Source organism: Carcharhinus amblyrhynchos, chromosome 27 (assembly GCF_965287045.1).
Source record: "Carcharhinus amblyrhynchos chromosome 27, sCarAmb.v2.hapA, whole genome shotgun sequence".
NCBI classification, from domain to species: Eukaryota; Metazoa; Chordata; class Chondrichthyes; order Carcharhiniformes; family Carcharhinidae; genus Carcharhinus; species Carcharhinus amblyrhynchos.
Genome location: NC_137350.1, coordinates 28,425,405 through 28,439,083, shown reverse-complemented (window position 1 = coordinate 28,439,083; position 13,679 = coordinate 28,425,405). Strand labels below are relative to the sequence as shown.

The 13,679-nt window shown below is 39.8% G+C and overlaps 1 protein-coding gene across 2 annotated transcripts in view; it reads right to left on the bottom strand.

The window, feature by feature from the left end:
* kat2a (K(lysine) acetyltransferase 2A) overlaps positions 1 to 13,679 on the bottom strand; it is a 42,929-nt gene that overhangs the window by 22,171 nt on the left and 7,079 nt on the right. For both annotated transcript variants that reach the window (XR_013889543.1, XM_080213356.1), the window contains exons 3-9: positions 12,673 to 12,818; positions 10,113 to 10,202; positions 7,994 to 8,175; positions 6,271 to 6,462; positions 4,985 to 5,091; positions 2,926 to 3,036; positions 447 to 583 (exon numbers count right to left, since the gene is read on the bottom strand). Coding sequence is in view for 1 of the 2 variants with exons in the window: in XM_080213356.1 (XP_080069482.1) it covers positions 447 to 583; positions 2,926 to 3,036; positions 4,985 to 5,091; positions 6,271 to 6,462; positions 7,994 to 8,175; positions 10,113 to 10,202; positions 12,673 to 12,818 (965 nt within the window). In the remaining variant the exon portion in view is untranslated. The remainder of the gene's footprint in view (positions 1 to 446; positions 584 to 2,925; positions 3,037 to 4,984; positions 5,092 to 6,270; positions 6,463 to 7,993; positions 8,176 to 10,112; positions 10,203 to 12,672; positions 12,819 to 13,679) is intronic.

Below are 13,679 nucleotides of genomic sequence, written 5' to 3'. Positions count from 1 at the left end.
CGAGCGTAGTTTCCATTGGGGTAGATGAACGTATCAAAACATTTTTTTTCAATGTGAGAACAAGTTCAACAAGGGGAGGAGTGCAGTAGTGGATGGGGACTAGCTGAGTTTCCATTCAAGGAAAAAGTGGAGCACCCTCAGATTGTCCTGGAGGCTAATGGTGTAGAGGCTTTGGATGCCATGGTGGAAAGGACAGATGGGGCCAGCAAACATGAAACTATTAAAATGGTGTGGGGGGCATCAGCAGAGTCATGGTTGCAGCTGGGGAGAGACTGAGCAAGGGAAGAAATAAGTTGAGATACAAATTGGCATCACAATTGATCCCAGTCCAGACATTATTCACACAGCTAATATCCATTTGGATCTGCTTTCAGGACAGGGTGATATTGAATTCCTTGGATGATGTGGCTAGCATGTGCATTCCATTATCTTAAGCAGTGACTTACCTCAGGACCCAACATGGCTGCTGGATCTGTGATAGTCAACATTACTTCGTTAACTAGCTCCATAGGAATGTCACCCATCACACGCATCCTCTTCGCATCTTCTAGTGTCATAGTTTCAGACATTTTCCTTTTCTCTCCTGTGATGGACAAATAATTAGCTTGAAATATTTGAGCATTCAGTAAACAGGTAAATTTTTGCAATGCATAGCGCCAGACAAGTCAGAGTCAATCGCTTGTCAGCACTCTTAAGGTGACTCATCCCAGACAGAATTGATGATAGAAGTACTCCACCTAGTCTCATAATTTCTGTCCTGAAACGACTTGTGCATGGTTATTGAGTAAAGACCGGACTGGGATGCCATCAAAATGTGCAGGGGGTCAGTTGTTAGCACTGCTGCCTAACAGCACTAGGAACCCAACTTTAATTCCAGCTTCGGGTCAGTGTGTGTGTGTGGAATTTACACATTTTCCCTGTGTCTGCGTGGGTTTCCTCTGGCTTCTCCCACACTCCAAAGACGTGCGGGTTAAAGGGATTGGCTGTGGTTAATTGATTCTTAGTGTCAGGGGGATTGGCAGGGTAAATATGTGGGGTTACAGGGATCGGACTTGGGTGGGACTGTTGTCAGTACAGGCTTGATGGGCCAAATGGCCTCCCTCTGCACTGTAAGGAGTGTATGATTTCTAATGAATAAAGCAGTCTCACATATTCACCGTTTGTGTTTGCAGAAATGACTTGATTCACTGTGGCTTTTCTTCCTGACTGCTTTTCAAGAACTTCATGGATCACAAGGCTGGCATTAGCAATGATGACCCTATTGCTAACTAACCTAAAGTTTGTTAGTCACAAGTAGGCTTACATTAACACTACAATGAAGTTTCTGTGAAACTGGCCCAAGCTGCCCAGATTCTGATGCAAAGTGCAGCCATGGTACCAGTAAAATCATATCCCAGCAGGATTGACCACTTCCATTATAGGAAAGAAAACTGGAGGGAGAATTGAAGAAAACAAGTATCGCCCTAGTCAGAATCTTCATATATCATCCATTACCTTTTGGGACTGGTGCACTTCATCTATTCTTATGAGAATCTGCACACTTCAGCTCCCCTCAGGTCACTTAGGAAGAGGAAAGAAGAAAAAGCAAAATTCTCCTGAAGCAGAATGAAGGGAATTCAGGATGAACTATCCCCCTTTCTTCTAATTTATTAGAGTGACACTGACAAAGACTTTGAAATAAGTCAACTCCATCCTTCAAACAAGAAATGGTGTATCATATAGGAAGAGTGAAAGGAGACAAGCAGAAGAAAATTTAACCCATCTTCCTTGCCTGACAAAGTTTGTATAAAGTTTATTTATTATTGTCACAAGTAGGCTTTCATTATAATTGCAATGAAGTTACTGCAAAAATCCACCAGTCGCCACACTCTGGTGCCTGTTCAGGTACACTGAGTGAGAATTTAGCATGGCCAATGCAGCTAATCAGCACAGTCTTTCAGGCTGCGGGAGGGAACCAGAGCACCCAGAGGAAATCCACGTAGACACAGGGAGAACATGTAGACCTCCGCACAGACAGTGACCCAAGCCGGGAACTGAACCTGGGTCTCTGGCGCTGTGAGGTAGCAGTACTAACCACTGTACCACCGTGTAGTCCTATGTCACATAGCAAAGATTTTAAGATATGAGGGGGAAGGAGAATAAAAGAATCTTGCTTGCCAAAATACTGCCAAAAATTGGATCAAACAGATGAAACTGCAAGATGGTAAATCAGACAAAGTAACCATGATGTAACCCATTTACAGGGATCACAAAGTTGATTTGTTGGACATTAAGCTTCCTCTTTCACTTCAGCTTTCAAAACTAGGCCATCAGGTCATTACATTTAAAAGGTGAATTTCCAAACCACATTGCAGTAAATCATTGCAGTGATATATAAGATAGGTAATAATTTAAAGCACTGATAAATAGAGGGTTGATGCCACCATGTGTTTAAGATGTAAAACTACATTTTGAGAAAAGCAGCAAACGTGATGTGAACAGAACAGCAGTGGCTGATCTCGGCAAACACAGCTAGGTTAAGCCTTGAATATCTAAGTAACGCTACAGCACATCATCCATTATCTGGTACTTCATATTTGCTGCTTTCTATTTGTTATACTAAATGGCAGGTCCTTACTCGACAAGTGCCAAGCACTACAAAGCTGGCTGAGATCTTCATCAATTAAATTGACTGCTGTATCATAGTGGTGTGTCTTAAGACATCTTAACTTAAATAGACAAACTTAAAAAAAAACTTTAAAAAAAAAGAAACTTTAAAAAAAATTCTAATCTTACAATACAATGATCACCAGCTGATCTACTGAAAAGATTCTAGGCCAAATACTTTACATGCGAAACATGCATTAGTTATGTAACTGCATTACAATTTTCTAACACAAATATCAGATTTAAAAAAGACTCAGTTCACAGTAACAAAGTAATTACCTGGTTCTGGCTCAGAGACCCCCATGTCAACACTAATGGATGCTGGACTTGAGCTACAATTGATGTTTCTGCTTGATGTAGGGATACTAGGCACTGGGGATGGACTGACAGCTGAAAAATAAAATGTCAGTGGTAAAAAATTCTTTTTGTAAAACATAAAGTTGCTGTGAATAAATTCATCACCTCATAAAATAAATATATACAGTGGAAGATAATCTGATGTCCAAGCTACATTTAGTGATGCACAGTCAACCAGAAAGACAGTCCTTGAGCACTATTGGATATCTGCAGTGCAGTTCTAGCTTCAAATTAGTATGGGGAAAGTGCATTAATCCTTCAAGGACTGAAGCTGCATTAAAACACAAAAATCTATCGTACTTTATGAAAGTTAGGAATTAACAGGCACGCTACCATCCGACATACGTCTCCACACATGCTACTTTATAATATGCAACATTACCAATCCAAAAGAGTCCATTTTATTAGACAGTAAGCATGCAAAGTTCAAAGCTGTGAACAACCATCAGTGCTCTGTATACACTCAGACTTTTGTCTGGACATTTCCAACCACTGCCCAGACTATCCCCTAAACCAGGGCAACCCAAATCAAGTTCACAGACTTGCAGAAAAATTATAGAATGCAGTAAAATTTTCACATTTAAGACAGGGGTAAAGAAGTGGCCTTTATTTTTGACTGGTACCTTTTGTTTTAAGATCAGTTTGTTCTAAAGTACTAAAAGTACTTTTTAGTAACTAGCTCTCGTTCATTCTTTACTATCTGAACCTATTTTGTCCTCAACTTGATTCAGATTTTTTGAATGAGAAATTGCATTTGTTAACACCATTTTATTTTGGGCACTGAGTACCCTAAGAGCCCCAGAATATTGCATGCAGAGTTGTGGGGTGAATTACACCAGATACCACATAGATACAACATACAGGGGCCTGGCAATTACCATCTCCAACAAGACAGAATCCAACCATCTCCCCATGACATTCAATGGCATTAGTATTGCTGAATCTCCTAATACCGACATTCTGGAGGCTATATTGGACAAGAACCAGCCATATAAAAACTGGCTACAGTCGCAAGTCAGAGGCTGGGAATTTTGCAGCAAGTAACTCATCTCCCAAATCCTCAAAATTTGCCCACCATCAACAAGGTACAAGTGAAGAATGCAATGAAATGCACTCCACTTGCCTGGGTGCATACAGCTCCAACAACACCCAAGTTTGACACCATCCAGGCCAATGCAGCCCACTTGATTGGCACTCAATCCACCATCTTAAACATTTACATCACCCACCATCAGCGCACAGAGGCAGCAAGATATACCATATACAAAGGGCACTGCAGCAACTCAGCAAAGCTCTTTTGGCAGTACCTTCTAAACTCTTAGAACAAGAGCAGCAGATGCATGGGAACATCGCCACATGAAATTTCCCCTTCAAGGTACAACACACCATCCCAACTTGGAACTAAATGCTACTCCTTCATTGTCATAGGATTAAAATCCTGGAACTTCCTTCCCAGCAGTACTACAGGGGCACTGTAGCAGATGAATGGCAATGGTTCACAAAGGCAAATCACCACTACCACCTCAAGGGCAATTAGGGATGGTAAACAATGCTAATCTTGCAAGCAATGTGCACAATCCATGAACAAATTTTAAAAGAATAGTGCTGGGTAATGAAGACTTTTCATACTGGGTTTAGAGTCAACACCAAAACTCGCAAAGTTTCAAGTTGCACTTTTATAGTTGTTATCCTGAATCAAGATATCTCAGTATCACCCTTGGAAAAGCACCCTCTCTCCCGAGCATACAGGGTTTTGCATCTCAAACACTAGCTATTGCATGGTATCACTGAACATGACTACCAGCTAGTTCTGAATTAGGGATAGCTTTTAGCCTAACTCACAAGCTGCTTATACTTATTTCACATAGAATGCAGGGCAAGCAGACAAACTTTCACTGCTGAGGCTCTCCACTAAATCTTCTGACGCCTGACAGAGAGAGAGAGCACATCTGCGGCAACTATTGATTCTAGAGACAGGTACCTGGCTGTTGTCCCAGTTGCACTCCTTCCGCAGCAGACAATGTGAAATCAGAATCCCAAATTGGAGAACTCTGGCCATAAATCTCTTCCTCCAGCATAGATAAAAATCTGCAAGAAAATAAACAAAACTGAGTTGACAGGACAATTAGTGTAAACTAAAATTACTATATTGGAAAGATTGTTAATCAAAAAAATTGTTGTTGAAATGTCTTAAAATATAGTTTACTATCAGAAACCTAACAAAAATAGTAAATGCCAGATACATTACAGAACTATCAGAGGGATCAAAAGGTTAAGATTCTAAATGCATTTAAACAGTTGTTTTTCAGGACAAAGCCATGAAAAATACAAGTAATTTTAAGATAAAGATTTCTAAGCTAGTTGCGTGATTAACTAATGAACTATTAAACTTTCTAGAAATTGTATTATAAGTTCCTCTTTGAATGGAGCTTAACCTCGTAGGGTAGATCAGGTTGCACAGATTACCCACTGGAGGAGATTTTCTCTTACAACTAGTTCAAGAGAGATTAGGAACATTTGATTTGATTTATTATTGTCACATGTATTAGTGTACAATGAAAAGTATTGTTTCTTGCACGCTTTACGAAGATACTGTTCATAGAGAGGAAAGGAGAGAGTGCAGAATGTAGTGTTATAGTCATAGCTAAGCTGTAGAGAAAGATCAACTTAACATAAGGTAAATCCATTCAAAAGTCTGACAGCAGCAGGGAAGAAGCTGTTCTTGAGTCAGTTGGTACGTGACCTCAGATTTCTGTATCTTTTTCCTGACGGAAGAAGGTGGAAGAGAGAATGTCTGAGATGTGTGGAATCCTTAATTATGCTGGCTGCTTTGCTGGGGCAGTGGGAAGTTATGTAATCCGTATCTTCTTAGTTCTGCAATACAGCTTAGAAATAATCCCAATGTCTGAATCAAACCTAGAGTATGTACCAACCCTTTGTAGAATAGACATAGGTGAGAGATTTGCAGCAGTACTAAGTGCACCAGATCTGACACAAAGTTTTGATAGGTAATGATGGGGGTGTATAGTTTGAGCAGCAGCTGAGGTTACTGGTACAGTTAACAGGATGCAGCATTTGAAAACACTTTCCAAACATGGTTTGCCCACATATCTTGGAGATTTGGGATTGGGGAAGAAGGGGTGGGAAAAGTTTCTAAAGCTATGCCAAGGGGAAAGTTGTTTTCCATGGCAACGGCCTCAATTTCTGCACTTCTTCCAATGCCCCAAAGAAAATATTGCACCAAATTGGAAGCAATTAACCTCTTACTTTGGGAAATGGGTGAGGATGAGCGTTCGTTTTTCTGGCATCAGCTTGTCTTTCTCCACCCTGAACTTCTCAAGCAGCTGTCGTCGAGTGACTGTGAAGATAGACCGAAGCAACGTCCTCCCAAACACCTGCGTGGTTTCATATCGGGGAAGACTGTCACAACTTTGAGGGACATGACAGTAGCAGAGCCACCTGGAAAACAAAGAAAGCAGCACATGAAAAAATTCTCTTTTGATTCTTGAAACCAAGGCACAAATTATGCACGATTTACTTTTAGAAATGAATTTTTTTTTGGTTTGGTGACAAATAAGAAAGCATAGACCTATTGTGCCATAGTACAGCAGCTAAATTATCTTCCTTCCTTTGGCACTTAAACTGCCAACTTAAATGAGGAAATATGTAACTGTATATAAAAAAGGCAAAATGGAAAATTTAAAAAAAGACTGTTCAAAAAGAGATGTTCTTTTAAAATGTGTACTGAGATATATTACTGGGATAGAATGGAAAGATATTTATGTTTTGCATCCAATTGCTAATCATGGCCAGATAATGCTGGTAGCAGACTGGGTACCACTTCCTTGCATCAACAATCCTCACCTTAGTCAGCTTATATTTTCTTGTATGCTAAAAAACCATTCCTATACAAAAACGTAAGAACCTCCCTCTCGCACAGGAATAGATTTTATGCAATTGGGAGGTAGCACTGTTGACAGTGATATTTGTGTTTATAAATAAGAATGTTTATAAAGGGTGCTTTGGTTTCCTCTCACAGTCTGAAAGACGTGCTGGTTAGGGGCATTGGCCATGCTAAATTATCCACTGGTATACCCAAACAGATGCTGAAGTGTGGCGACCAGGCGGTTTTCACAGTAACATTGCAGTGTTAATATAAGCCTACTTGTGACACTAATAAATAAACTTTAAGGCAATGTTCAACAGAAAAAAAGTAAAAAATAAAACAATTGTGGAAACAAGAATTGTACCAATCTTCATGTGACAAACAATCCACAATTTCTTTCCTCTCATTCCTCACACAGACTCCAGTTGGTGTTCATGTTGAATCTCCTTTAAAGTAAAACACTCCACAAAGAAAACACTGAATCAAAAAAACTAAAATACTGTGCCTCTGCTTCAGATAACAAAATCCATTGGCACACTATCTGCTCCCCCTTACACCCTGCGCCAAGAGTCTACTGTAAAACGAGTTGTGGCAGTCTCGAACAATTTCTGACAGCATAAGAGACCAAAACACAAGAATGTCCACTACTTGGCAAGGAAAGTCAATAAATACTGCAGGAATTGGAAGTGTCACCATGTTGCAATAAAATGTTCTCCTAAAAGTCAGACTGAGACACATTGCTAAGCAAAACATTTCATGTCTAGTCTGAGAGAATTTGATGCCGTCACCAACAATTTCCTTCTCTCATATCAACACCTCTCATCGAACAAAAACTGAAAAAGATTACTAAACATTTACCAAATATCAGCTCGAGCAGTATCTGTAAGGAGAGAACAGAGCTGACATTTCGAGTCCAGATGACCCTTTGTCAAAGCTTTGTCATCTGGATTCGAAATGTCAGCTCTTTTCTCTCCTTGTAGATGCTGCCAGACCTGCTGAGATTTTCTGGCATTTTTTCTTTCGGTTTTAGATTCCAGCACCCACAATATTTTGCTTTTATCCAGTATTTTACTTCACAAATATACTTGTAATGCTTCCCAATACCTGGTATAATTAACTTTGTACGCATCAACATCTTCATTCTGGGACCTCTGTCGGAACTGAGATGGAGTTTCCAGTTTCCAGTAATTCAAACAGAGCAGAAACATTTTGGAAAGTTCATACATAGTCTGCTTTTCTTTGGCAGGAATGTGGCTGAATTTGTATTGAACAAAATTAAAAATTCCCTGGTAGAAACAAAATACCAAAGATTTAAATTATCACACATTTACATCCAAGATTTATTGATGCTACCTTCCCCAAAGGCGTTTCATCTTTGTTCCCTGTGATTTTTTACCTTTAACTGTTCCACCCTTAATTTTACATCCACCAAATCTTGGCCTCATTGTGATTGATTTTAACTTTCGCGATGCCAACTGATTAAATGAGTTGGTTAGAGCTATTTTGAGGTCCGGGGTTCATTTAAATAGAGCTACCAGCTGCTTGCCAAAAAGAACCTTTCAATTCAGGCTGGATGATCTTGAGCATGCCTGTCCAACAGCAAGGAAAGTGTCTGGGCAATATTCCATCATGGCACAAGAGCCCAAATGTCACACTACCTGTAACCCCCATGACTTGCCTGGGCTTACAAAATCTCACTAACTGTCCTGGCTGGAGACAATATACACCTTTAGCCTGTGTCTGGCCCTCTCTCCACTCACATTGTCCGTATCTTTAAGATTTGATTACCTATAAAGACTTGCATTCCAATCATTATCTTGTAAATTGAGTTTGTGCCTGTATATGCCCTGTTTGTGAACACAACTCCTTGCACACCTGAAGAGGCAGTGAGACTCCGAAAGCTTGTGCTGCCAAATAAACCTGTTGGACTTTAACCTGATGTTGTGAGACTTCTTACAAGAGAGCCCAAGGCAGATTGTCCAGATTATTTTTGTAACAGCAAAGCGACACATTAAAAAAAAAAGTGCTTTTTTGGAGCCTCATAGGTACATCACCAACATCACACTCCAAACAGTTGTGTTAAAATGTCAATTGGAGGTCGTCTAATTTTGAGCATGATGTTGCCCGTGACAGGCAGATACTAACAGGGCTGAAAGCAATTCCCATTAATGCTAATTCTGGCAAGTTAATGGTACCACAGCTTTTTCCTTTATCCCCAAGTTGAACATGCAAGAAACTCTGTTTCACTTCTTTTTCCATCAACATTTAAATCTTTAACAATGTCAAGTTGCAATTACATGCACCTTTCCAGTGAACTGACCACATAAATTTGGTTGACATTTCAATGCGTCACTTATTCTTCAATCATCTGCCCCTCAGATTGTTTGTGAGAAGGATACCATTCATCCCCTTTACTATTGACACACAGGCAGCAATGTGCCACATCTAAAAGATGCACTGAAGGAACTCACCAATGACTCCTTAAACAGCACCTTCCAAACCCATGACTACCTAGAAGGACAAGGGCATTAGATCCATGTCACCACCCACAAGTTCCCTTCCAGGCCACTCACCACCCAGGCTTGGAAATAAATCGGTGGTTGTTCACTGTCACTGGGTCAAAATCCTAGCACTCCCTCTCTAATGGTATACAAGCACTGCATAGATTGCACCAACTACCACCTTCTCAAGGGCAATAAATTTGGCTTAGCCAGTGACAACCATATCCCATGAACGAATAATAAAAAAGGTTTAGATCCTCCATTTAGCGGCTCAGTGCTGTTTAGAAAAATCTATGCTCACCACTGATTTCAACTTCAAAATGTGAAAACATTGAGAAATTCTTCTGCAAAATAATGAATAATTTCTGCAAAATATACTACCTTGGCTTATTTAAAAAGCAAGCACCTCAATACATTTAGTAACGAAACAATCAATCCAAAAGACTAAAGATAAACTGCTGTGTCTTTGTACTCAGACATTTTAGCCCACAACATTTGCAACTCTTAGATTCATCCTACATCACAACCAAGATTTTACATTTTAGCCACAAGTATTTATTGCATTGCTATTTTTGATAGAAGACTATTTTCAATCCCACTAGAGTCACAAAGTTTAATCAGTAATGCTGAAGATTTAGATTACGAATGGAACATTCTTATCCAGCACTCATAATCCAGCCAAAACTACAACCAAACTCAAACTTCCAGGCACAAAACCTCACCTGCTCGATGCTTGGTTTTTCAAATGGAGGGCTTCCCAACTTTCCTTCTACCACAGGGCGCGCCATTTGCAAGATACATTTCCGTAAAAGCTAACAAGGAGGAAAGAATGTCAGCTACTTGCCTCATTACAATGTGTGAAAATACAGTGCAAATGGAATGCAATTTAAGTACCTGCAGCTTCATATTGTACATTGCATTGGAATGTTTGGTTTGCTGCTTGGTACACATTGCACAACTTTATAAAAATGCTTGTTTTCTTCACTTAATCCAACTTGTCTGGAGAGCTTTAATGTTATACGCACATTGCTTACAAGTCTGTTCCACTTGATGTCTAAAAGTCAACATACAAATTGTACATTTCTCAAACAGCAGCAACACACAAAAACCAAACACTAACTCAGGAAAGGTCATCAGCCTGAACCATTAACTTGATAAACATTACTTGACCTGCTGTGTAATACCAGAATTTGTTTTTACTGATTGTTTTGAACTGAACATTAATGCCTCTAATTCTACACTTTAAATCTTCCACTGGAGCCTGTCCTGTGATTCTGAAATTAATAGTTTTATATCCTACATAGTAATAGGAATTCATCCAGATATTTTAACACATGACCAGACGTTATTATTAATACATGATCAGATGAGTGGCACAGTGGTTAGCAGTGCTGTCTCACAGCGCCAGAGACCCAGATTCAATTCCAGCCTCAGGTCACTGTGTGGAGTTTGCACTTTCTCCGAGTTTGCTTGCGTTTCCTCTGGATGCTCCAGTTTCGTCCCACAATCCAAAGACGTGCGGGTTGGATGGACTGATCATGCTAAATTGCCCCTTAACGTCAAGAGGGCTAGCAGGGTAAATACTTGGGGTTATGGGGACAGGACCTAGGTAGGATTGCTGTTGATGCAGGTTCGATGGGCTGAATGGCCTCCTTCTGCACTGTAGGGATTCTCTGATTATATTTCATCATCCAATAGCACTGATTAAATTCGTTCTGCAAACTATCACCTTTTCCAAAGAAAACTTGTACATTATTATTTATTCCAGCACTCGTGATTTTAATCTATATTCCCAGTCCTCAAATCATGTGCTTGACAGAACTTCCAAATTTGCCATTCCTGGGAAAATCTTGAAGAATTCTATCAAACACGCCTCGTCTTTTTATTCTCTAGAGAGTGAAGTTCGACCAACTCTCTAATTTCAGGAGCCAACGTACTAACTCTCCTCTAAAATCCCAACAGTAATTCCACCACATGGTGGGGCAAGAACTGAACATGCTCTCAGCAAGTCCAGATATAATTCATCATCATCTCCTTCATGTTGTGTCACACACCCAGCTATGCACTATTTGCTTTTGAAGCCATCTGTGAACATTGAATGGAGAACTGTAAGAAGCTATCCACTAAACCCTAGATCTGCTATTACCTCAAACATTATCAACATGTATTATGTACTTCGCATATTTTCAATTCTTCTATTTAATGCCATTACTTTACCCTTGAGGCTTAATAATTGAATTCTCATCATAGCTAGAAGGTTGTCAGTTCAAGCCTCATGCCTGAAACTCGAACATATCACTTAAGCTGGTATTCGATAAGAGTGATGTATTTTCAGAAGGACCACCTTTTGACCAAGACATTAAACCAAAGTGCCCTCTGTCCTCTCCAAAAATCCCATGGCACTATTCGAAGAACAGTATGGCAGCTCACCATTTATTCCCAAATAATAACACTTATCAGGTCATCTATCTTATCACTGTTTGTGGCACCTTGCTACGTCCATGTTAATTGCACTGTTATCCCCACATTATAACATTGATTACACTTTAAAAAGTAACTTAAGCAGGTTCAGACAACCTGAAATGCCAGTGCCTCCTTTCCTTTTTCCTGAAAACTTAAACTGAAATAGTTATAAATAGCACCGCTGTCTCACAGCACCAGGGACCTGGGTTTGATTCCAGGCTAGGGTCACACTCTGTATGGAGTCTGCACTTTCTCCCCATGTCTGTGCGGATTTCCCTCAGATGCTCTGGTTTCCTCCCACAGTCCAAAAGATGTGCTGGTTAGGTGCACTGGCCATGCTAAAATTCTCCCTCAGCAATCCAAACAGGTGCCGGAGTGTGGCGACTCGGAGATTTTCACAGTAACTGCATTGCAGTGTTAATGTAAGCTTACTTGTGACACTAATAAATAAACTTTAACCTTAAAAATAATATGTGCATGAATGTTTACACAAAGCCATTCAATATTTCGCAATCACAAAGTTCAAAACTAGCGATAAACATTTTCACGTGATAACAGGATACGCAATGAGATATTGCGCTGCTGCACCCAAGTTCATTAATTGAGTTTCTCACATTTGGAAAGTGAGCCCCACAACGCACCACTGCCATTGAAATTGCAACATGCCTCATACATGTAGTTTGCACCTGCAGTCAAAAGGACATTTTTTAGACTTAACAGACGCTTAGCAAATATTTTCTTCAACAAACACAGGAAATACAAAGCTAGAGCACCAATTTCCTAGATTGTTAGATCAGCCAGAGTACCTTTCAGGCTTACCTTGAAAAGATAGAAATAGACTTGTTTTGTGTCAGTGTCCTCCTCTTTATGAACTGACATGAATAGATTCTCCACATCCACCACCATCCCAAGCAGCCTGTTAATCTCATCTTCTGAGACATTATCCAAGTGAGAAACATGGTCCGCTAATGATCAAACAAAAGTGCGACTTTGAGACATTTATTTACTTCTCTACTCAAATTATTTTGAAATATGATCTTATTTCTACAGTTAGTGTGCATTTCTACAGCACCTTTAATTTACTAAAAAGACCCATACAAGTATTATCAAACAAAATTTAACATCAAGTCATAAGTAGGTATATCCCTTGGAGCATTTTGAAAGAGAAAAATAAGGTAGAGGGGTGGAGAGTTTTAGGGAGGGAAGTTCTGAGCTTAGGTTCTCAGTAACTAAAGGCATTAAGGAATAAGTAATTAAAATCAGAAGTGTGCACAAGGCCTGAATTGGAGGATCACCAGATATTGCAATGGATTGTAGAGTTGGAGGAGATTACATAAATAGCAGGAGCAAGATCATGGAAGAATTTGAAAATACGGATGAGAATTTTAAAATGAAGTGTTGCTCACTGCTATATCAATTCCTTACATGCAGTGGAGTACAACAACGTTCAAAACGGCCTCTTATTTAACAGAACAATGCAGATAATTTCCTCAAAACTTTCACTAGTCGACAACTGACCAATAGTAAATCATCTTCTAATGCTCCATTGCGTCCCTGTGAGAGAGTATTAAGTTTGCATGTCCTTCCCTCAGGCACAGGCAAACTTACCACATTGAAAATAAATCACTGCATGGGCATCATTCCTAAGCAAATGTCAGCCTTGAAAGATGACTCTTCTGTGCCCATCCCAGCCACCCTACTTTTCACACTGTTGACCTCCTATGTGCTCATTGCGCTGAATATTGAACAGTTATACACTGTGGACCCAGTCATACTGATTAAAAACTCATTGCACTTGCACCTGAAGACAGAAAGCTTTCAATCCA